Source organism: Mytilus californianus, unplaced genomic scaffold (genome assembly GCF_021869535.1).
Source record: "Mytilus californianus isolate M0D057914Y unplaced genomic scaffold, xbMytCali1.0.p SCAF_2, whole genome shotgun sequence".
Lineage (NCBI taxonomy): Eukaryota > Metazoa > Mollusca > Bivalvia > Mytilida > Mytilidae > Mytilus > Mytilus californianus.
The window spans coordinates 99,707,081-99,731,358 of NW_026262668.1; the positions used below are offsets into that span (position 1 = coordinate 99,707,081).

Here is a 24,278-nt window from a genome sequence, read left to right on the forward strand (position 1 = left end):
ATAAGCGGTTTTGATCTCTATATAAGAAAAAATTTCTAACAATTTGCGTTTATTTACAAGGTATACATATTTTCATTTTTTTTATTATGAATACAGCATGTTTAATATTTAATAATAATGATGCTGATGAACTTGTGCATGGTGTTTCTATTTTCAGTAGCAAATATAACATGCTTATTAGGATGTGAATATTTTGATGAAGCATGAAGTGTAAACAGTGGCTTCTTTGTACTTTAAAGATGTACACTTTTGTAAAGTTTACTTCTTTAGCATAGGCACTCAGGGGTGGGGAGAGGGTTCTGAGCCACCAACCCCCCCCCTTTTTTTTTACTGCCAGATCAGCTCTTATTTTTGAAGTGATTTCTCTTGGCACCAATTTTCTGCAAAGTCCTGGACAGGGTACATGTATTAGGTTACAGGACTCCCATATTTTAAAAGGGGGTGGGTTTGGAGGGGGGGGTGGGGGGGGAGGGGGGGGGGGGGGGGGGTCAAGAGGGGTTGCAATTCCATATTAACTATCTTTAAAAAATATGGTAAAAACAAATATTTTCTAACTTTTGCTTTATATACATTTTGTTGTACTAGCTGGTTTTTTTTTATTATTTAAAAGGTTAAAGTTTCTTATCACTTAAATAAAGGTCTGACTAAGATATCCTGTTTGAAATCTTCAACAACAGACTCAACACCATCAAATGATGACCCCACTGCCTCTGTCCACATATTGTATACATAATAGGTGCTTTAGATTGCTATGATGTGTAACATGTACTTTTGCAAGTTTTAGTATAGTCTCAAACTCATCAAAAATTAGCAAATACTTACTGTTACAATTCATCTTTAATTCATTTCTTAGTTCATTCCATGGCTTATTTGTTGTACATGGCATATTAATACATGTTCAAAACTTTTTGGAGGCAATCTACAAAATAAATTAAATAACATATTGATGAAAATCAAGTGCAGCAAGGGATTTATTTATTGAAATAATCTTGAATGACTTTAACATTTGAATATTTCCTACATGGTGAAGGAAACCAATGAAAGAAAGTGAACCTAAATAAAAGAAACTTGTTTTGTTCATATCTAAGAACCACACATGTTAAACTAATTTGTATTTGCAAGTTTTAATATAGTATCAAACTGAACAAAAATTTGGAATAGCAAATACTTACGGTTACAATTCATCTTTAATTCATTTCATGGCTTATTTGTTGTACATGGCATATAAATTCACATTCAAAACTTTTTGGAGACGATCTACAAAATATATTAAATATTTATGAAAATCAAAAACAGCAAGGAATTTATTTCTTAAAATAATCTTGAATATTTCAAACAGGGTTAAGGAAACCAATGAAAGGAAGTGAACCTAAATAAAAGGAAACTTGCTCTTTAACATATCTAAAAACCACACATGTTTAACTAATTCATTTTCACCCAACTATCGAATTTTTGGTTTTTAGTCTCTTCAAAATTTTAATTGGGAGGCCAACTCCCAACCGTTTTGATTTGAGAAACATTGGTAAGTATTTTTATTTGCAACATTCTGGGAACAATTTGTCAACCTGAATGATCTTTGATGATTTTTTTTTTCAATTTTATTTATTAGATTCAGTTAACCTAACATTTTTCTATGTATGTTGCATCATGTGCATTTTATTCATGCCTGACTAAGAAATTATAGCACATTTTACATTGAGATATTGTCATTTCAAGAATTCAAGCACAGTTTTGACAATTATTTGTTCTGGAATTTTTTCCCAACAATACAATGCTCCAAATTGGGCTGAGAATTTTTAATGGGTATATATAGTCATACATCTACCTTCTTCCAAGTCAATAGGTTTATAATATTATCATAATTTGTTATTTGTTATTGCAACATTTTATTAAATTTGAACATTCTTCTTTTTATCTTCTGATATATATTTAATAATACCCTATGAAATGATTTATGGTTGTGTTAATTTATTTTTAACAAATACTTGAAAGGAGAATTTTATAAAAATTACTTTTATACTGATCCCGAGGGGAGATAATCATTTTTAGGATTCCGTACAAAAATACAAATTTTTTTTTTTTAAACCCGATGATTGACCATCTGGATGTCCAATTGCATTAACAACATCTATATTCGGAAAATAATTGATCTGAAAGGGCAATATATTTTTGCTTTCAAATAGAGAATTACAAGTATGACGTCTGCTCTGAGCATGAACGGCGGTGACCACGTGTTTTTGTGAATTTAGACTTCTTTGGTTTGGAAGTATTTATGGAACCTATACATTATCTCACGTAATGTTTGTAATATATATATCAGTTTTTTTTCAAACAAACAAATATCACATTTATCATTCTATCATAATTTAAGCTTTGAAATAGAGAGCTAACATATGACGTCTGCTCTTTTTTCGTGAATTTATTTTATGATTTCTTTTGTTTCTTCTTGGAACTATTTAAGGAACCCGTGCACAATCCCACATGAGATTTATGATATATCTCTGTTTTTGCATGAATAAGTATCACATTTACCATTCTAGAATCATATATTATTACAGCAGCATTAAGTTTGTTGACTCTGATGATATCCAGCTTCCCTGGCAACTGAAACCGGAAGTTGTCAGACTGAAATAAACCGCACGCAAAAATCAACGACTGTACATGATATTTTTTAAAGATTTTGCTATGAGCGCAGTTGAGAACATCTATGAAATTTGTATATAATGTCAAAACTATATCATACATACCATATGTAAAATATCTTACATGTCCTCACTTGCGCTCATATTTAAATCATTCAAAGTAGAGTCGGAAAGGTCCGATTTTCCGTATAGACACCCGTTTATGGTGTATTCATAGTATCATTTATAATCGATATCCTGCATAATCTTGAAAAATAAGTTTATTTCAACAAAATACAAAACTTCAATAAGGTTTTATGGTCATTTTTGCCCCAGATATTGTTGAATTTTTTTGCATACAAAGGGGCCAAATACTGCACTTATCATACATCGTCCTTTAGGTAATTCTTATTCTTATGAAATTATAACAATACAAAATCTGGTTATACTGGGTTTATTCAAATTACTTTCTTGTTATTTTATACAAATGGAATCTTGACCAAGACCTCAACATGTACTATTCATTATCATTTAAACAAAATAAAAGTTACGATAATAATATTAAAATAAGATCTTTATCTAAAGTAATACTTACTGAAAGACGAAGAAGTCCAAAATTTCCAAAGTCAAAAACTGTTAACTGATAAAACAGTTCTGCACTGAAAGGTAAAATTCAACATATAATTTATGCTCCAATTCTCATTTTAAGAATATTTTCATCAACCAATATGCAGGAAATCTAGCACCATGATTCAAAAGGCAAAAATCATGTTTCCCAATCCACATATATTATGTTTTAACTGACAAAAAAATGATGTTGCCTAACTATTACCCTTCCTGTGAATTATAGGGTTGTAGTTTCATTTTTCCTTTTTTTCTGATAATAAACACCCAGAAAAACAAAAAAACAAATTGTGTGGTTCAACAAAGCCCCTCAGACATTTAATCCTTTTTATTTTGTTACTAATTTTGTAAAGACATACTACTAGTGGAACATAGTTTTATATGTGTAGTTTCAAGTCAGTATCCATTCTTAATATTGTTTGTAATTTTACAGCATGCACTATGACCTTGACTATACGTGGACTACATTTTTTTGTTATTCAGAACTCATCATTCTATTGATCTAAACTTGTTGTAAAATACATTTAACAGTCCATATATTTTGTACCCTTTACCCATTGTATTAATTTCACCATTGAGTAAAATTATCTCTGTCTTTAATCAGCTTTTGTAGATATTTCTGGCATTTTGATCATTTAGTAAAGTAAACATACCTTAACTTAGTAGTATTTACTAAATATAATTTAGTCTGATGTTGCATTAAAGAAAATTCTTCATCCACACATCCAACAAATGTATTATTTTGAAACATATCCCGCACTCCTGTAACATAATATGTTTTAATATTTACATCAACATACAGAGAATTGTTTTATATCAAAAGAAGTCAGAGTTATTTCCCTTTGTATATGACACTATTAAAGCTAACTTGAGAAAAATCCTTACATAAAATAAAGTGCAAAAAACATGCATTAGATAGGCTATTGAGCATTAATACATTCTTACGTATGAAATAAACATAATTTGTCAGTTTTTTTAATTAGGATCATCTAATGTCTTTTGTTAATGGGGGCCTCGGTGGTAGAGTGGTCTGAGTATCACTAGCCTGTCAACATTGAGGTTGTGAGTTCGAATCCAGCACGAGGCAGGTGCGTTCGACTCTAACCTTAATTGACTAGGATTGTTAGTTTTCCTACCAAAGGTCTGTGGTTCTCTCTGGCTTCCTCCACCAATAAAAACTGACTGCCACCAAATAGAACAATAGTGCTGAAAGTGGAGTTAAACACCAACCAATCAATCTTTTGTTAATGTTAAAATTATGCTTATTAAGTTGACTGTCGAACTATCCCTAAAAGGTAACATAACATACAGAGGTACATTTGGGTGTTACCAAGGACGTATAACTAACAATATACGTCCTTGGTGTTACCAATCTGTTGGTTTTTTTAATTGTCCTTAGTTTGACAGCATTCTATATGAATCAATATTTACAGTTCAATATAAAAAGAATTTTATAAACTTTGTCTGCAAATGAAAAAGGTAGTATTCCAGGAGCCTGAACTGCTTAACATAATTTAAGTTCCATTTATCATTCATTATGGCCATGTTTTCTCTATATCTGAACAGTGGTTTCAGAGATGATTTTTGACATGCTGCATTATTCATTAAACAAAACAAAGAAAGGAGAAAGATGATTTTTGACATGCTTTATTATTCATTAAACAATTGTCCAGTAAATTACAAAAATGGGAAAATAATTCAAGCCTTTTAAAATTGTGTTAATTTCATTGATAAATGAGCTGGTTGATAATCTGGAATCTATAGTGCAGAAAGGTCACTTGTGTTGTCAACTTTAGTGCAGAAAGTTCACTTCTGATGTCAACTTAACCAATAATCGTAATAAGGTATTTGACCTAAAAATGTTAATTTCATGCTTAGTTTTTTGACAAAATAATTATGAGCCAAAAGATATTTTTATACACATTTTTATACACATTACCATCTTTGTTAAAAACATCTAGTAAAAAAAGATCTGTTTTAGGTAAGCCTTGACAAGTAAATGACAAGCTCTCAAAATGAGAATATTTAGGCAGGTGTGCACTCAAGAAGTTTGCAGTTTTAATGCCAATAGGTAAGGCAAAAATACTGATAGGAAGTAATTTGCTAGATTTAATTTTCTATTTGAAGAGTTAAAAAATTGTTCCTTGGAACCCTGTGTCTTGCCTGCAATTGCTGCTGTCAATTTAAAATGTAATGTTGACTATAAAAAGTGAGTCCATAATTCAGTAAAATACAGAAATAAAAAAAAATATAATTTTTCTAGATCTTGAATATTAGTTTCTGTCCATGTTTCATTACAATCCATAAAAGTTTTACAAATTTATAATGTTAAAAAAATTTAATCCCAGACTGTAAATCTCTCAATCAAAAAAAAAAGTTTCATAAAATTCTAAGAAGGTTTGACCAAGCAATTTAACTGCAAAAAAATTATGTCCATTTATCAGTAAAATATGGAAAAATGAAGATAAATGTTTTTTAATCTTTGCACTGGATACAGTTTTCTGTTCATAAAAAAGCTTCAGTCCAAATTTAATAAAATTCCATAAAAGTTTGACAAAGTTATTGATGACCGAAAAACCTTAACCTTATACCGTACCAATATGTTAACTGTAAATAAAATCTAAGTCCACTTATCAACGGAAAAATGAAAACAAATATTTTCAAATTTTTTCTCTAGATACACTATTTTGGTCATAAAAAAGCTTCTGTCTAAATTTTATAAAACTCCATATAAGGTTTGGCAAAGTTAGTGTATTTTGAAAAAATTTTAACCACAGACTGAACCTAATTGTGAATACATGTAGCACTGCAGATGACTCACTTTTGCCACATAAATGTTACAGGCTCTAAAAAAAGTGGCCTTGTTGTACTTTCTCCTATGACATAAACCCTTGATCTCCTTTTATTCATATACATATTTTGGTGGTGGCACAATCAAATAAGTTGCCAAGTCATGTGCCATATTTCGGATGAAAAATAATTGTGCAAAATTGTCTTTTTTTGTAACTGTGGTGGTCATTTTATTGATGGTCTGGGGTCATCATCATAAATCAGTAAGAGAATTATGAATTTATCACTTACCTAAGGTGTGGTTGAAGTAGAATCACCGTTTGTTTTTAGTAAAAGTGGCAATCATGTTAAATCTCAATTTGGGGTTATTTACCTCAATTCCATCGGATGATCATAAATATCATTTTCCTTAGGTCATAATTATAAGATTCTTTTGAAGAATTTTTCATCTTTTGATAAATTTTATATTTCAGCAATGATGGTGGCCTTTTTTTATCTTTGTGGGAGGTCACCTGCTTGATATCTTTTATGCAATGTTTATTGTATTATTTTCTTAATGTTTGAAAACAGTTGAGCTTTAAATAATTTGTCTACATATTCTAAGGTTTGAAAACTATGTTCAATTTTCAGTAATCGTCACCATATTTATTGAGGGAACTTAAACCAGGATATAACTTATAAAACAAATAACAAAAGGAACATTCTGAAAAGTTTGGTTCAAATTGACTCAGTTACAGAGGAAAAGATTTTTGAAAAAAATTTATATGACAAAGGATGCTTATTTATGGAAATGGCTTGTAAGGCCAAAATCAGCCATGTGAGTTAAAGAATATAAATCAAGAGTTAGTCAAGTATATAATTTTATTTCTACCTGAATGTATATTTTTCTTCAATTCCTCTTGTAAGCTCAGCACACTGGTGAGTTTAATTTCTCTACGTTTAGGGTTTGTTCCACATTTAGGAGCGTCAATTCCAGATGAACCTTTACTGAAAACATATACAAAAGACGTTGAAATTAAAATATAAATAGGGACCAACATTAACTATAAAGTGGAAACATGACAGGGTGTTCTATTAATATACAAATCGACAAAAGTTATAGGTTATCAAAAACCAGTTCATTCAAAATTAGTTCAAAATCAGAAAATCTAAACTCTGTCAACCTTGACATTTTGAACTTCAGGAAAACATAATATCTTAAGCCTTTAACCTGTCATGGACACAACATAATTAGCAAGGATATTTACATAGGTTTCTTACAGGAACACTGAATTTACAGGGTCCATGAAAAAGCAAATTGTTTCAGTTTTAATGTTTATTTAGACTTTTACAAATCGTAAAAATAAAGAACAGCTATAAAAACAATTTTCCTTATTTGTTGCCTAGCCAAATGTTCTTTGTAAAGGAACTCATATATGATTAAAGGTTTCATAAGGAGTGAGAATTGGATATTGCTTGATAAAAACTCAAGTTATATGATTTCAATATTATAATAAACTAGCCTGTGACGAGTTTATTATTACTATTTAAATTAAATAACGAGAGTTGATATCAAGCAATATCCAATTCTGACGAGTTGTTAAACCTATTTCTCTTAGGGTCAATACTCTCATTGTGTTACATTTTCTGTGAATTGTTGATCTAGTCTTTTGCACATACCAGTATGACATCATATGTCCTGTTACAGCGTCAAACCTTAACATCAGACATTTTAAAACTTTTCGCACGCTTCAGAATGTAATAAAATTTGACAAAAAGAAGATTTTCAGGTGAAAAGTGTGAGTGTTTTGTATATTATTAAAGAAATCAGGCTTGCCAATTGCCATGGATGAAATGTACATCGTCTTAACTTTTGAAAGTTTACACTGACCGAACAAATACCCATTGGAAATGTCCTAATATCGTATTTTGATGCTTGATAAGCCAATCAAATCATTGCAGTTTTTCGTATAACACTCTGTGCAGTGTGATACAAGTAATATCTATTCATGCAAGAAATAGAAAACAGGTCACAACCATAAGAGAATGCTATATACACTTGGAAATTACTAAAAATCTAACAAACCTATAACAGTTTTTTTTAGTCAGAGGAAGCAGTAACAAAGCTAAAACATTTTTCATTAGTCAAAGGGAGCAGTAACAAGGCTAAAACGTTTTTCATTAGTCAAAGAAAGCAGTAAAATGGCTAAAATTGTTTTCATTGAACAAAGGAAGCAGTAACAAAGCTTTAACAGTTATCATTAATCAAAGGAAGCAGTAACAAAGCTAAAACGGTTTCCATTAGTAAAAGGATATAGTTACAAAGCTAAAACAGTTTTCATTAGTAAAAGGACATAGTTGCAAAGCTAAAACGATTTCCATTAGTAAAAGGACATAGTTACAAAGCTAAAACGATTTCCATTAGTAAAAGGACATAGTTACAAAGCTAAAACGGTTTTCAGTAGTAAAAGGAAGCAATTAAAAAGCTTTAACAGTTATCATTAATCAAAGGAAGCAATTATAAAGCTAAAACCATTTTCATTAGTAAAAGGACCCAGTTAAAAAGCTAAAGCAGTTTTCATTAGTCAAAGGAAGCAATTACAAAGCTAAGACCATTTTCACTAGTCAAAGGAAGCAATTACAAAGCTAAAACCATTTTCATTAGTCAAAGGAAGCAATTACAAAGCTAAAACCATTTTCATTAGTCAAAGGAAGCAATTACTAAGCTTAAACCATTTTCATTAGTCAAAGAACATAGTTACAAAGCTAAAACAGTTTTCATTAGTCAAAGGGTGCAGTTACAAAGCTAAAACCATTTTCATTAGTCGAAGGATATAGTTACAAAGCTTAAACGGTTTTCATTAGTCAATGGAAGCGGTAACATTCATAAGTCAAAGGAAGCAGTAACAAAACTAAAATTTGTTTTCACTAGTCAATAGAAGCAGTAACGAAGCTAAATTTGTTTTCACTAGTCAAAGATAGTAGTAACAAAGCTAAATTTGTTTTCACTAGTCAAAGGAAGCAGTAACAAACAACAAGACAAAAATACACCATTTGACTTTGAAATGAACCAATGCTAATATACACATGTAAAAATAACTTAGTTTAATATAATGATGAGACACCTCCTGGTGAACTTAACCATTGGTCATCTGAAGCCTGTAGCAATAAGACCAAATTAGATGTCTTTATATGTAAACAGGTAAACATTTACAAAATTTCAGTGTTTACAAGAACATGTCGTACTTCTGATGTTTATATGTTAATAACTTCCAAGGTTAGAAAAAAACAGTTAATACTAGTACATGTATTGATCATCCTTGCAGTGAATATCTGTAAATACCGGGAAATATTGGTCAATTCAAGTTTTGATAGGACATTACTATAATAACCAGTCCCTACCGGGTCAATAACTGGGCAAACGGACAGATATAGCCATAGGACAGAAAGTCACTTATATACTACATTGTACTAGGACAAAAAGTCACAATAAATTAGCTAGTAAGTGTTTCAATATATAAAGAAAAATCCTTGAAATAATGCCTTCTTATAAGATAAATCCATTGTAGAGCTTATGAAATTCTTCATGAACATGGTTACATGTAGATTTATCCCATATTGATCATACAATGGATATATTTCTTGGCACCATGAAGCCAGTCACTAACAAGAGACTATACCATCTTGTTTTCTTATCAGTTATTTCATCAAATGTTATAAAATAAATTTAAAAGGTTGATTCATAGATTTAGTTTTAGATAAAAACAAAAATGGTTTTAAAAAATGACTTTTTTTTTAATCAAAGAATAAAAAGTTCTCTCAAAAATGTATTGTGACTTTCTGTTCTGTGACATTTTGACCTACATTCAAGTCAATATTAGTCTCTTTTTAATGTTTTCTTTTCTTATATATTGAAATTCTACATGAACACATGATGAACAGTGATAATTAGAATAAAAATATTAAAGAAAAAGATAACTTTTATTACTTTTTTTTCTGTTAGATCAACATTTATTACGGGGCAGTTGTTATAGTAAGTACATTTTTGAATACCAGTTTTCAAGAAGAAAAATCTTGATTTATACATATTGATATAATTGTGATAGCAATTTTATATATAATACCTAAAGTATGCAATATCATTACAACTAAGAACTAAATTAGTCATTATTAATGTTAATAGGCTTTACTAGAATAGATAGATCGATAAGTCTGTCAAAAGAACCATGAAAATTTCAATTGGTCAGTATTTGCCAGTATTGACCACTTGAGGAGTATTGACTGGGGGCAGTAAGTACCGCTGGTTATCTTCACAGTTTATTTTTTACCTCTGATACTGTTGTTTTCTGTTTTATTCAATTATGACTCAACAACTCTGGCACACACCTGTCATTAATATTTTCATGAAAATCAATTTATATCAGTAAGCTGAAAATTTTCAATGGTGTATTTGCTTTTAAACTCATTTTTTAAATAAAGCTTTTTTTTCATTTTTGTTAAACCTAAAATGTGTATCACACCAACATTCATAATCATCTAAACCAATGAAATTGTCAGTAGTTACTAGCATTTTTTTTACCTCCCACCCATGTATTAGCATTCTCTAACCATGCTTTTATTTTATCCTGAATAATATAAGGAGATATTGTATGATATTACTTGAGACATCTATAGGGCACTGTACAGCCTTGAACAATGAGCAAAACCTGTACTGTAGAGTAAGTTATAAAAGGCCCCAGCAGGACAAAATGTGAAACAATTCAAAGAGAAAATAATGGCCAAATTATGATAAGGACAATAAACAAAAAATAAATATGCCAGACATCAACCAATGACAACAACTAAATTACAGGTTCCTATATTAAGGCTATTTGTGAGATACCAATTTTACATGATTTCATGGATACAGGTAAACAACAAATTTAAATGTTCAACAAATTTTATATAGGCTTGTATACAGACTTTGACAAAACCATGAAATCAAATATCCACATACATGAAAGTTTTCCTCAATCCACAAAAATTGGTACCCATGAAAATAAATGAATCCACAGTAAATCTGACCATTGGTTTTCTCTTGAAATGATCCACATTTTGTAATACCTTTTATAGCTCTCACTATATGGTATGGGTTTTGCTCATTGTTGAAGCAGCTGTACAGGGACCTACAGTTATTTATATCCTTGTCCTCTGGTCTCTGGACATTTTCAATTACACATCTCTTAATTGTCATATTTATCAAAACAATGTCAATTTAGTCATGGGACATGCCACTGACCGGTGAAGACTTGTTATATGAACAGAAACTGAAAACAAGGTAGACATATCTTAAATTTAGGACAGTCCAACTTTCCCTTCCCAGTGGAAACTGTAGGTTTGTCATTTATATATGTGTTGAATAAAACAGACCTTCTGAAAGTATTTTATGCTGATCACAAAACCATATGAAGAAGATTCTGGCAACAGTTATATCTAGTGATATGTTTTATAACAAACAAAACAAACAAGTTGCCATATGAAACAGAAAATAAACCAAATAGATGTCTGAATGGTTTTCTTAAATTTTACCTTGTTTCATTTACACCCATACTAGCACTGTCAGAATTTGTTAGACTTTCTACTTGTTTAGGTTTAACAAAGGCATCCAACTTTTGATCTCTACTGTCTGTTCTAACCATTTGATGAGCATATGGTTTGTCTAAAAAATAAAAACAAAATGTGAACATGAGACACAGATGTCCACATCTAAAAAATCACCTATTTGATGAGCATGATTTTTCTAAAAATAAAAGCATAATATGTCAACATTTATATAATCTAGATAGGAGTAACATTAAGTAGTTGCTATTAAAAAGGGTTGGGTGTTAATTAAGACTGGTTTTGGGGGCAGAGAATGCAAAAACAAATTATCTAGGAATCATCTTCTGTAGACTGCGATGGAATATGTTATAACTTCATCTTAGTAACAAAGAAACCACTGGTAGAGGTATTCTTTACATTATAAAGGGAACAACTCTAGAACAACATATTTTCAATCAGTAAAATCTTTAACTCGAGCTATGTTCAGTAAAACTGTAAAACGTTCCTCAATTTCAAATGAATCCACCATCACACACAACCCTTCCCAGAGCTCTTAGATTTAAATCAATTTGTGCTATCAAACCCCTGATAAATCTTGTTTCGATTGTAAAAGACAAACTATTTCACTATGGCAAGCACTCTTTGTGCTACTTCTTTTAATTACAGTGGATGACCTTGAGAGGTCATTCTGGTGTTATGCTGGCGCAGAAATTCTGCACACGGCCCTTGCGTTTTTAAGCACCCATCACTTCGTGTAAATCGTATAAATACGTGGACATTATTGAGTGGAAAAAAACATTCCTTATCACTTGTTATATATTAATTTCATCAATAAATATTCATGAAAATATTTTTTTAAGAACATAGATAAAGATATGAAAATGTTTTGTCATGAGAAATATATATCAGTAACAAATAATGAATACCAAAATTTGTGTTAACGCATGCGGAAGAATATCTTGAGAGATGATCTGCTATATATATATAACTGTTATACAAACATTAATATAATATATAACTACAAACCAGATTATACTGATAACAAATGATTATATCACTACAATATAATAATTATTACGGTGAGGCTGAATTCCCTGTCATTTATTCATTATCCACACAGGAACTTGTCTCAGAAAAAAAATATATCTTTGTACCTTAACCTAACTTTCAGGTATAGAGATATGATTTTTTTTCTGAGACAAGTGCCTGTGACCATCCACCAGAACTTGAGGTCATCTGATGTTCAGTACTTCAGATCTTTGATTTCTTGAATTATGCCGAGTTTAATAAGGAATAGCCTAAACAGCTTATCATGTAAATAATAATAGCAGATAAACCATTTATATTTATATAATGGTTGAATTATTTCAGTATTCATAGATTTTCAACTCATTAAATCTTATGTTTATTTTCACTATTTCTTATTCTTATAAATAATGACTAAAATCACCTTACCTTTACCACCTAAGCAAGAATTATCTCCCTTTTCATCTGGTAAAGTTACAGATGCTCCGGGAAGTAGTGCCTACAAAATAAATGTAGCTTAAAATAACAAAGTCATATATTCTACACTCTCACATCAGTGAAAACATACAAGTCCTCTCACTGAAAATTGTATGATACAATAATTCATAATATTTCAACTTGTCAATAAGCACTGCAGTTAAATTGAGGACATCCAAGACGGAAAATTAGCAAATAAAATTTTCTGAATATTTGTAATAACAAGACCAATACCATGTCTGGACCTGCTTGCAATTGATTGAGGTAACAGGATTCATTTCCTATTTTTGTCTTTATCTTATACTCAATAAAATATATTTTTAGCTAGAATATTTTTTCATGAATTAAACAATAAAATGTCGATTTCATATAAAAAGGGAGGTAGAAGATATCAGAGTATTTCCCATGAAAACTAATTGATAACTTGGTATAACTTGAAAATACATTCATTTCACTGAATATTTTAATTCAAATAGATTTCTGTTTCTTTTATTAAAATAAAGAAGATATTTTAAAACAAAGAGTAGGAAATCTTAGACTTGACAATTATATAGCAATTCAAAAATGACAACCTTACCTTTCGTATGACTTTACAATGGATGCATAGAAAGAAATACACCTATACAGTTTCAATACTGAAGAAGTGGTATTCAAATCTAAAAGGATTGTAATTATGCTTTTGTTTTTCACTTTTCACTACTTACATTCATGACTAGACTGCAGTTCTTCTACAGCAGCTTAGTAAAATGTTTAACCAATTGAATAATTTAATTTGATGAAACAAATTTGGACAGAATTTTAAATGAACTGCAATAGGTGGAGAAAAACAGTAACAATCAATTCAATGTAATTTCTAAATAAAAACTGCAGACTGAACCTAAAATGAGGATGCAAAAGACTGAAAGTAGGATTGCTATATTTTGCAGGAAAGACAAAAATGGTTCCTGTTGTATTTCTGACAAGAGTGCACACGCTGAAATGTCTCGCCTTCTTTACTAATCATTGATATTATGTTGATAGTCCTAAATATAAAGCTTTATTACAACTGTCACATAAACTTAACATTAACCAAGTAAACTAAATCTTGACCAATAAACCATGAAAATGAGGTCAAGGTCAGATGAACCGTGCTAGGCAGGCATGTACAGCTAACAATTCTTCCATACAACAAATATAGTTGACCTATTGCTTATAGTTTAAGAAAAACAGACCAAAACACAAAAACTTAACACTGAGCAATGAACCTTGAAAATGAGATCAAGGTCAAATAAAACCTGCGTGACTGACATATAGATCATAAAATATTTCCATACACCAAATATTGTTGAACTATTGCATATAGTATTAGTAAAAGACCAGAACTGAAAAACTTAACTTAGACCACTGAACCATTAAAATGAGGTCAAGGTCAGATGACACCTGCCAGCTAGACATGTACACCTTACAATCATTCCATACACCAAATATAGTAGACCTGATGCATACAGTATAAGAAAAACAGACCAAAACACAAAAACTTAACTATAACCACTGAACCATGAAAATGAGGTCAAGGTCAGATGACACCTGCCAGTTGGACATGTACACCTTACAGTCCTTCCATACACCTAATATACTAGACCTATTGCTTATAGTATCTGAGATATGGACTTGACCACCAAAACTTAACCTTGTTCACTGATCCATGAAATGAGGTGGAGGTCAAGTAAAAACTGTCTGACGGGCATGAGGACCTTGCAAGGTACGCACATACCAAATATAGTTATCCTATTACTTATAATAAGAGAGAATTAACATTACAAAAAATCTTAACTCTTTTTTCAAGTAGTCACTGAACCATGAAAATGAGGTCAAGAACATTGGACATGTGACTGACAGAAACTTCGTAACATGAGGCATCAATATACAAAGTATGAAGCATCCAGATCTTCCACCTTCTAAAATACAAAGCTTTTAAGAAGTTGGATAATGCCGCCGCCGCCGGATCACTATCCCTATGTCGAGCTTTCTGTGACAAAAGTCGCAGGCTCGACAAAAATCATACACTTTCACAGGATTATTTGTAAATGTCCCCATAAAAAACAAAGAAAAAAAGTTCACCTTTCTGATTTCGGTGATCATGAAACTCATCTGTGATTTTAATAAAAGAAAATAAACAGATGATCTAAGGAAATAAAGGAAGTGATGATAGATGGATGGATGGACAGACATTGGAACACATTTCATCCTTTACATATGCTCTGCATGAAATATAATAATATGGCTTTCATATGGTATCACAAAAAAAACCCTTTGTAAGAGCAAATTGAAATTTCTATTTATTAAGAATGGGTAGGTATAAGAGACTGTTCAAATCTTACAAAATATTTCTTTCTATGATATTTGCAGAAATTTTCATTTTCCAAAAAAATAAAAAATAAATTTAAAAAATTCTTAAGGGGTTCCTCTGAATCCTGTGTCTCGCCTACGATTGCTGCTGTCAGTGAAAAAGTGTAATGTTGACTTAAAAAGTGAATCCATTTATCAGTAAATTAAAGAAATTAAAAAAAAATTTAAAAACATTTTCTTTAGATGCTATTTCTTGGTCTTGGAGATAAGCTTCTGTCCAAGTTTCATAACAATCCATGAAGGTTTACAAATTTATCATGTCAAAAAATTTAATCACAGGCTGTCTGTAAATGTAAACTGTAAAAAACTAAGTTCATCTATCAGAAAAATACTGAAAATAAAATATATTTTCAAAAGTTTACTTAAGACATTATCTCTTAATCATAAAAAAAAGCTTCTGCCAAAGTTTCATAAAATTCTAAGTAATTGATGCGTTACAAACTTTAACCCCAGACTGTATCTACTTGTTAACTGTAAAAAAAATTAAGTCCATTTATCAGTAAAATATGGAAAAGGAAAAACGAACGAAAAATAAATATTTTCAAAATTTTGCTCTGGATACTGTCTTTTTGTCATTAACAAGCTTCTGTCCAAATTTCATAAAATTCCATGAAGGTTTGACAAAGTTATTGATGTCTAAAAAAAACTTTAACCACAGACTGAACCTAAATGTTGACGCTGCCGACGGAATCTAGGATCACTATGTCTCGCTTTCACAACATAAATGTCACAGCTCAACAAGAATTGAGCATGGGGACAAAATATCAAAGTTGGGAGTGTCAAATAAATGGTTATTGGTTTTTAGACCATATGAGGAACCAGCAAAATTACTAGTGTAATAAAACGATATAAAACTAGTCTAAGTTGTTTTAAAGGAAGAACGAAATTTCTCTAAAACAAAAACAATTTTTTTTCTGCAGCACAAGTAATGTGGTTGTATATTAAACAACAGTTATTTATGAATCCAATCACCTTAATCCATCATAAAAGTAACTATATAAGGAAAATAGTAACACAAAAATAACTTTAATGGTTTCAACATGGTAGTAAATGTCATTTACCTTGATGAGCACTCTAGATCTTTTATTTTAATTACATACGATAAAATGGACAAATAAATATATCTAGTTCTGCAGTAACTGTCAGGACCAGCCTTTTACATTGTAAATTCAAGTCTTATTATCATAGTATGACATCATACTCTTTTCTATCTTGTATTATTTACTGCTCTCTTGTTAAAGGGGAGTAATATAATGTTAACAAGTTGAATGAACCTGAAACAGAACAGGGATATAAACTCCAAGTTTTAGAGCACAAGTTAACCACTAAACAACAGCGTTTTATATCTTAGGCTTCCCAATCGCTTGGTTTTGGTCGAGCCTTCGACTTTTGTGGAAAAAGCGAGACATAGCGATCCTACATTCCGTCGTCGGCAGTGTCCACAAATATTCACTCTGTGGTTAAAGTTTTTGAAATTTTAATAACTTTCTTAAACTATCCTGGATTTCTACCAAACTTGGACAGAAGCTTGTTTATGATCATAAGATAATATTCAAAAGTAAATTTTGTAAAAAAATTCCATTTTTTCCGTATTTTACTTATAAATGGACTTAGTTTTTCTGCCAGGAAACATTACATTCACTCTGTGGTTAAAGTTTTTGAAATTTTAATAACTTTCTTAAACTATCCTTGATTTCTACCAAACTTGGAAAGAAGCTTGTTTATGATCATAAGATAGTATCCAGAAGTAAATTTTGTAAAAAAAAAATCCATTTTTTCCGTATTTTTTTTATAAATGGACTTATTTTTTCTGCCAGTTAACATTACATTCACTCTGTGATTAAAGTTTTTAAAATTTTAACAACTTTCTTAAACTATCTTGGATTTGTACCAAACTTGGACAGAAGATTGATTAAGTTACAAGCTAGTATCTAGAAGGAAATTTTGTTAAAATTTTGTTCCATTTTTTCCGTATTTTACTTATAAATGGACTTAGTTTTTCTTCCAGTTAACATTACATACAGTCTGCAGTTTAAGTTTTTAAAACATTTATTAGATTCATAAACTATCCTGGATTTTTACCAAACTTAGACAGAAGCTACTTACAATCAAAAGATAGTATAGAGAGGATTATTTTTATTATTTTTTTTTCTCATTTTTGTTGAGCCTGCGATTAACAGCAAAAGTAGGCGAGACACTGGGTTCCGCGGAACCCTTACGAATTTTTAGTGTAGCCGATGGAAGTTATTCATACCATAAAGTTATATAACAGCCTGGATTGCTGATTCCAAACAAATAATTTATATTAGTTTGGTATTACTGTTATCTTTAAACCATTCTGCTGTTTTTTTTTTTTTTTTTTTTTGCATTTCAATGTAAATGTGTAAACTGGCCTGATCAAATAATTCCCATTTCACTTATCTGTTAGTAATAAACATTCTAGTTTCAAGATTTGAACAACTTTGTTGCTTCTTCAGTACTTTAGATTAAGACAGTGTGACTTTTATTATTTACCTGTGTATAGCATGGCAAAATGTTATCACCTAATATTGTCTTTTTTCTCTCTCTCAAATTTAAATGTTTAGTAAGTTTGTGCATGGTTTCATATATCTTATGCAGATAAGTTCCTTAGAGTTAAAGCTAGCACATTTTGTACCTGTACCAAGTCAGGCTATCTGGACCATGTGTTTGTTGTTGTTTCTTGTCTGTTGCACTTCCTATTATCTATTTTTTAATGAGTTATTGTAACTAGATATCATTGAGATGGAAGCCATCTCTGTGGGCCCCGCTGTGAATAATGTGTGGTAAAACATTTGAATCTTTTATCATTGGACATGGGGTTGTAAACTGAAACAGAAGTTTATGACCTTGACCTTTGACCTAGGAAGTTGTACATAAATTATGACACACCCTATGGTGTTGGTTTATATACATGTCAAGTATAAACTTTGAAATCATTACGGTTCTCAAGATATAGAGCGGACATGATCTTTACCATAGGACATGGGGTTGTCAACTAAAACCAAAGTTTTTGACCTTGACTTTGACCTAGAAAGTTGTACATACAATGACACACCCTCTGGTGTTGGTTAATATACATGTCAAGTATAAACTTTGAAATCATAACGGTTCTCAAGATATAGAGCGGACACGATCTTTACCATAGGACATGGGGTTGTCAACTAAAACCAAAGTTTTTGACCTTGACCTTTGACCTAGGAAGTTGTACATACATTATGACACACCCTCTGGTGTTGGTTAATATACATGTCAAGTATAAACTTTGAAATCATAACGGTTCTCTAGATATTGAGCGGACACAATTTGTTAAGGACGGACGGACAGACGGACGGACGGACAGACTGATCACTATAGGACGACTGGGCCCTAATAATTTACTTGTGTGTAGTATGTCCTTGACTGGTTTGATCCCAATAATTTTGTTTCTATAACTTCTTGTATATTTTCAATGATAGCATCTTCATGCAGGAAGTGAACCTCATGCTTAGTTGGGTGGACATTTACATCCACATTCTGTGGTGCAATCTCTAGGCTGAAACAAAAATAATATATTACATGAAATATTTTTTGTTTAAGCTGTTGTTTTAATGACAATTTCAATATCAATTAGCTGTTATCATAAAGATATCATGGGTCACCATATTTGACCTTATCAAGACCTATAACAACAGCTGCTGAAGCCAGAAACAGCATGTTTAAGTCTAGCATACACACAGCTTTCTTCATAGGCCAGACTAAAAACTAGAGGTTAATAGGAACCTGTACCACTAACCTGTCATCATTGACTACATATTACAGTGATCTTAAATTCAGCACATTCTAAAGCCTGTGACTACATCAATGTATGAACAAATTGATCTTAATTGCAGCCCTTAGAGTCGAAAAATTAAATAAACCTATTTTGTGAAACATTATCAGGAAAAATGTATGGATAAGGGTCCCCTTCTGAGCCTAACTTGTCTTTCATGTGTACATTTATCATATAGTACTGCTGGAAGAACAATTCTGTGGACATTCATCCTATAGTACTGCTGCAAGAACAATTCTGTGGACATTTATCATATAGTACTGCTGCATTAACAATTCTGTGGACATTTATCATATAGTACTGCTGCAAGAACAATTCTGTGGACATTCATCATATAGTACTGCTGCAAGAACAATTCTGTGGACATTTATCATATAGTACTGCTGGAAGAACAATTCTGTGGACATTCATCATATAGTACAACTCTGTGGACATTTATCATAAATAGTACTGCTGCAAGAACAACTCTGTGGACATTCATCATATAGTACTGCTGCAAGAACAATTCTGTGGACATTTATCATATAGTACTGCTGCAAGAACAACTCTGTGGACATTTATCATATAGTACTGCTGCAAGAACAATTCTGTGGACATTTATCATATAGTACTGCTGCAAGAACAATTCTGTGGACATTCATCATATAGTACTGCTGCAAGAACAACTCTGTGGACATTTATCATAAATAGTACTGCTGCAAGAACAACTCTGTGGACATTCATCATATAGTACTGCTGCAAGAACAATTCTGTGGACATTCATCATATAGTACTGCTGCAAGAACAACTCTGTGGACATTTATCATATAGTACTGCTGCAAGAACAATTCTGTGGACATTTATCATATAGTACTGCTGGAAGAACAATTCTGTGGACATTCATCATATAGTACTGCTGCAAGAACAACTCTGTGGACATTTATCATAAATAGAACTGCTGCAAGAACAACTCTGTGGACATTCATCATATAGTACTGCTGCAAGAACAATTCTGTGGACATTCATCATATAGTACTGCTGCAAGAAAAATTCTGTGGACATTCATCACATAGTACTGCTGCAAGAACAACTCTGTGGACATTTATCATATAGTACTGCTGCAAGAACAATTCTGTGGACATTTATCATATAGTACTGCTGGAAGAACAATTCTGTGGACATTCATCATATAGTACTGCTGCAAGAACAACTCTGTGGACATTTATCATAAATAGTACTGCTGCAAGAACAACTCTGTGGACATTCATCATATAGTACTGCTGCAAGAACAATTCTGTGGACATTCATCATATAGTACTGCTGCAAGAACAATTCTGTGGACATTCATAATATAGTACTGCTGCAAGAACAACTCTGTGGACATTTATCATATAGTACTGCTGCAAGAACAATTCTGTGGACATTTATCATATAGTACTGCTGCAAGAACAACTCTGTGGACATTTATCATATAGTACTGCTGCAAGAACAACTCTGTGGACATTTATCATATAGTACTGCTGAACCAACAAAGATTGTATTTCCCAGTAATTCATAATATTTGTTTCTCATGTACAGCCATCCTTTCTTCTCTTTATTTGACATGATATTTGTGTCTTATATACATCCATCTTAGTTCTCTTAAGTTGACATATTTGTGTCTCATGTACATCCACCCCATTTCTGTTTACTTGACACAATATTTGTGTCTCATGTACATCCACCTTAATGCTCTTTACTTGACATGTCATTTGTGACTCGTGTACATAAACCCATTTCTCTTTACTTGACATGTTATTTGTGTCTAATGTACATCCACCCTATTTCTCTTTACTTGACATGATATTTGTGTCTCATGTACATCCACCCCATTTGTTATTTGTGTCTCATGTACATCCACCCCATTTGTTATTTGTGTCTCATGTACATCCACCCTATTTCTCTTTACTTGACATGTTATTTGTGTCTCATGTACATCCACCCCATTTCTCTTTACTTGACATGATATTTGTGTCTAATGTACATCCATCCTATTTCTCTTTATTTGTGTCTTGTGTACATTCACCCTATATATCTTTACTTGACATGTTATTTGTGTCTCATGTACATCCACCCCATTTCTCTTTACTTGACATGATATTTGTGTCTCATGTACATCCATCATAGTTCTCTTTACTTGACATGATATTTGTGTCTCATGAATATCCACCCCATTTCTCTCTATTTGACATGATATTTGTGTCTCATGTACATCCACTCTATTTCTCTTTACTTAACATGTTATTTGTGTCTCATGTACATCCACCCTAATTCTCTTTACTTGACATATTTGTGTCTCATGTACATCCACCCATTTCTCTTTATTTGACATGATATTTGTCTCATGTACATCCACCCTATTTCTCTTTACTTGACATGTTATTTGTGTCTCATGTACATCCACCCCATTTCTCTTTACTTGACATATTTGTGTCTCAAGTACACAGGGACTAAACTTGGGAATTTCAAGCTGGGAGCCCAGACCAGATATTTCATAATTAGTTTCTATATGTTCAACTGAAATTTACCTAAAAGTTTAGGGGCCCAGCTCAAAATCTAGGAGCCATGGGCGACTGGGCTCCCTTTAAGTTTTGTCCCTGAGTACATCCACCCATTTCTCTCTATTTGACATGATATTTGTGTCTCATGTACATCCACCACATTTCTCTTTACTTGACATGTTATTTGTGTCTCATGTACATCCACCCTAAATTCTCTTTACTTGAAATATTTGTGTCTCATGTAAATCCACCCATTTCTCTTTACTTGACATGTTATTTGTGTCTCATGTGTATCCATCTTAGTTCTCTTAAGTTGACATGATATTTGTGTCTCATGTACATCCAACCCATTTGTTATTTGTGTCTCATGTACATCCACTCCATTTCTCTTTACTTGACATGATATTTGTGTCTTACTTACATCCACCCTATTTCTCTTTACTTGACATATTTGTGTCTCATGTACATCCACCCATTTCTCTTTATTTGACATATTTGTGTCTCATGTACATCCACCCTATTTCTCTTTACTTGACATGATATTTGTGTCTCATGTACATCCACCCATTTCTCTTTACTTGACTTGATATTTGTGTCTCATGTACATCCACCCTATTTCTCTTTACTTGACATATTTGTGTCTCATGTACATCCACCCTATTTCTCTTTATTTGACATATTTGTGTCTCATGTACATACACCCTATTTCTCTTTACTTGACTTTATATTTGTGTCTCATGTACATACACCCTATTTCTCTTTACTTTCCATTGAATTTATATGTTATTTGCAACCACCTGAGACTCAAAACCACTGAAATGCAGACAATGTCAAACTGACAATAAGAAAGATGTTTCATAACACAAAATCAAATTGGATGACAGACAGGATTGTAATACTGTACCTGCCAAAACTAGATGAAAAATTGATCTAAATACTGGTTTAAAGTAGTCACGCAGAGGGCAAATATCCTTATGGTCGTACAGTGAACTATAGTTGCATAAAGCTATGTAATTTGGTCTCTGGTGAATAGGTGTCTGACAACAAGATAACATAGTAACAGGATGCTGTTGCAAAAGTCTCCTAAATGAACAGCAATTGAATTCCCTTCCCCCTAAAAATTGTACACCTAGGACCTGTATAATGCTGGAAATGCCTTTAAATGTGTTTTTGGAACACTCTTCAAATAAAAATTTGGGCAAGGGTTCCCCAGACCCTGGCTTACCCGCCAGGTCTGGGGGGGCATGAGCCAAATATAAGTATGCTGACATATACTGAATATGGAACATATCAAGCAGAAATTACTCTCCCCCAAAAAAAAATAAAAGAGCACCCCCTCACGGAAAAAAAACCCAAATCATCCCATTGTAGTCTTACAATAGTTACTGAAGACCCCTTATCATCAGTTTCATTAGTTTTCAAGTTGTGACCATTTGAAATTGTTTTTTTTCAATTTTCCCATAGACTTATATAGTAACTGAGCAAAACCAATAAGTCTCCAGACTTTGTTGGGGAGACTTAATTAAATCACATCTCCTTATTTTCATATTATACATTGATACTGCAATTTCTTCCCCCCCCTCCCCCCTTACCTAAAGATACTGCATCAAAACATATATGCAACTGGTAGTAAAATTCATTTTGGAACATTATCTTGAAAATGTGGGTAGGAAATTTTCATACTAAATCTAAACCTACTGGTCTAAGGACATTCATTCACCACAAAATAACACTATAAATACTTGAAAGCAAGTTATTAATTTCTTTCAACCATTCAGTAGTCCATATACAGTAAAACATTTTTTGGAACCCATTCACAAAATTTTCAACTTGCTATGCCTTGGAAAAGGAAGGTGAAGAATGTCTTCTCTGAAAAAAATTCTTAAACAATAGATTCCCCTGCATTTGTTATACACTCATATGGGCTATAAATAACATATATTTATTTTCAAACTTGGCAGAGATATTGGTTCAATACATTTCATATTCCTTGACAGCAACAAACAAACATACACATAAGAGTGCACAAGCATTTTTCTGTAGTAATTATTCCTCAAAAGGTAGTAAATCACATACATTTTTTTTAAACAGAATTTCTATTTAAAATGAGTAAAAGATATTGGTGAAATATACAGCTTGTTCTTCTATTTATCTACACATATAATTAAAATGAGCTATAATACCTGAGATAAAGAAATGGATGCATGTTTTTGGGAAGATAGGCTTGGTACACATTATCTATTGCTTTCTTCAGTGATCCTGAATCAACAAGTCGATCTGAAAAAAACCATCATTAAAATTAAGGTTAATTTTTATTTTTTTTTATTAAATTTTGTTTTTTGAGAATTCTATGTTGGTGTCAGATAGTTGGTCATCCTTGTTTAATTGATTCATAACTTGTCTGCCTTCAGCGTGTATACTTAATATTTGTAAATACAATATTGG

The 24,278-nt window shown here is 31.7% G+C and overlaps 1 protein-coding gene across 2 annotated transcripts in view; it reads right to left on the reverse strand.

Annotated features, from left to right (window-relative positions):
• Positions 1-24,278, reverse strand: part of LOC127730543 (DNA mismatch repair protein Mlh1-like) — a 176,397-nt gene that overhangs the window by 19,064 nt on the left and 133,055 nt on the right. For both annotated transcript variants that reach the window (XM_052238982.1, XM_052238983.1), the window contains 7 exons: positions 24,017-24,110; positions 18,885-19,038; positions 13,050-13,119; positions 11,583-11,712; positions 6,907-7,022; positions 3,899-4,007; positions 3,217-3,280 (listed from right to left, as the gene is read on the reverse strand). In XM_052238982.1, coding sequence (XP_052094942.1) covers positions 3,217-3,280; positions 3,899-4,007; positions 6,907-7,022; positions 11,583-11,712; positions 13,050-13,119; positions 18,885-19,038; positions 24,017-24,110 — 737 coding nt within the window. The remainder of the gene's footprint in view (positions 1-3,216; positions 3,281-3,898; positions 4,008-6,906; positions 7,023-11,582; positions 11,713-13,049; positions 13,120-18,884; positions 19,039-24,016; positions 24,111-24,278) is intronic.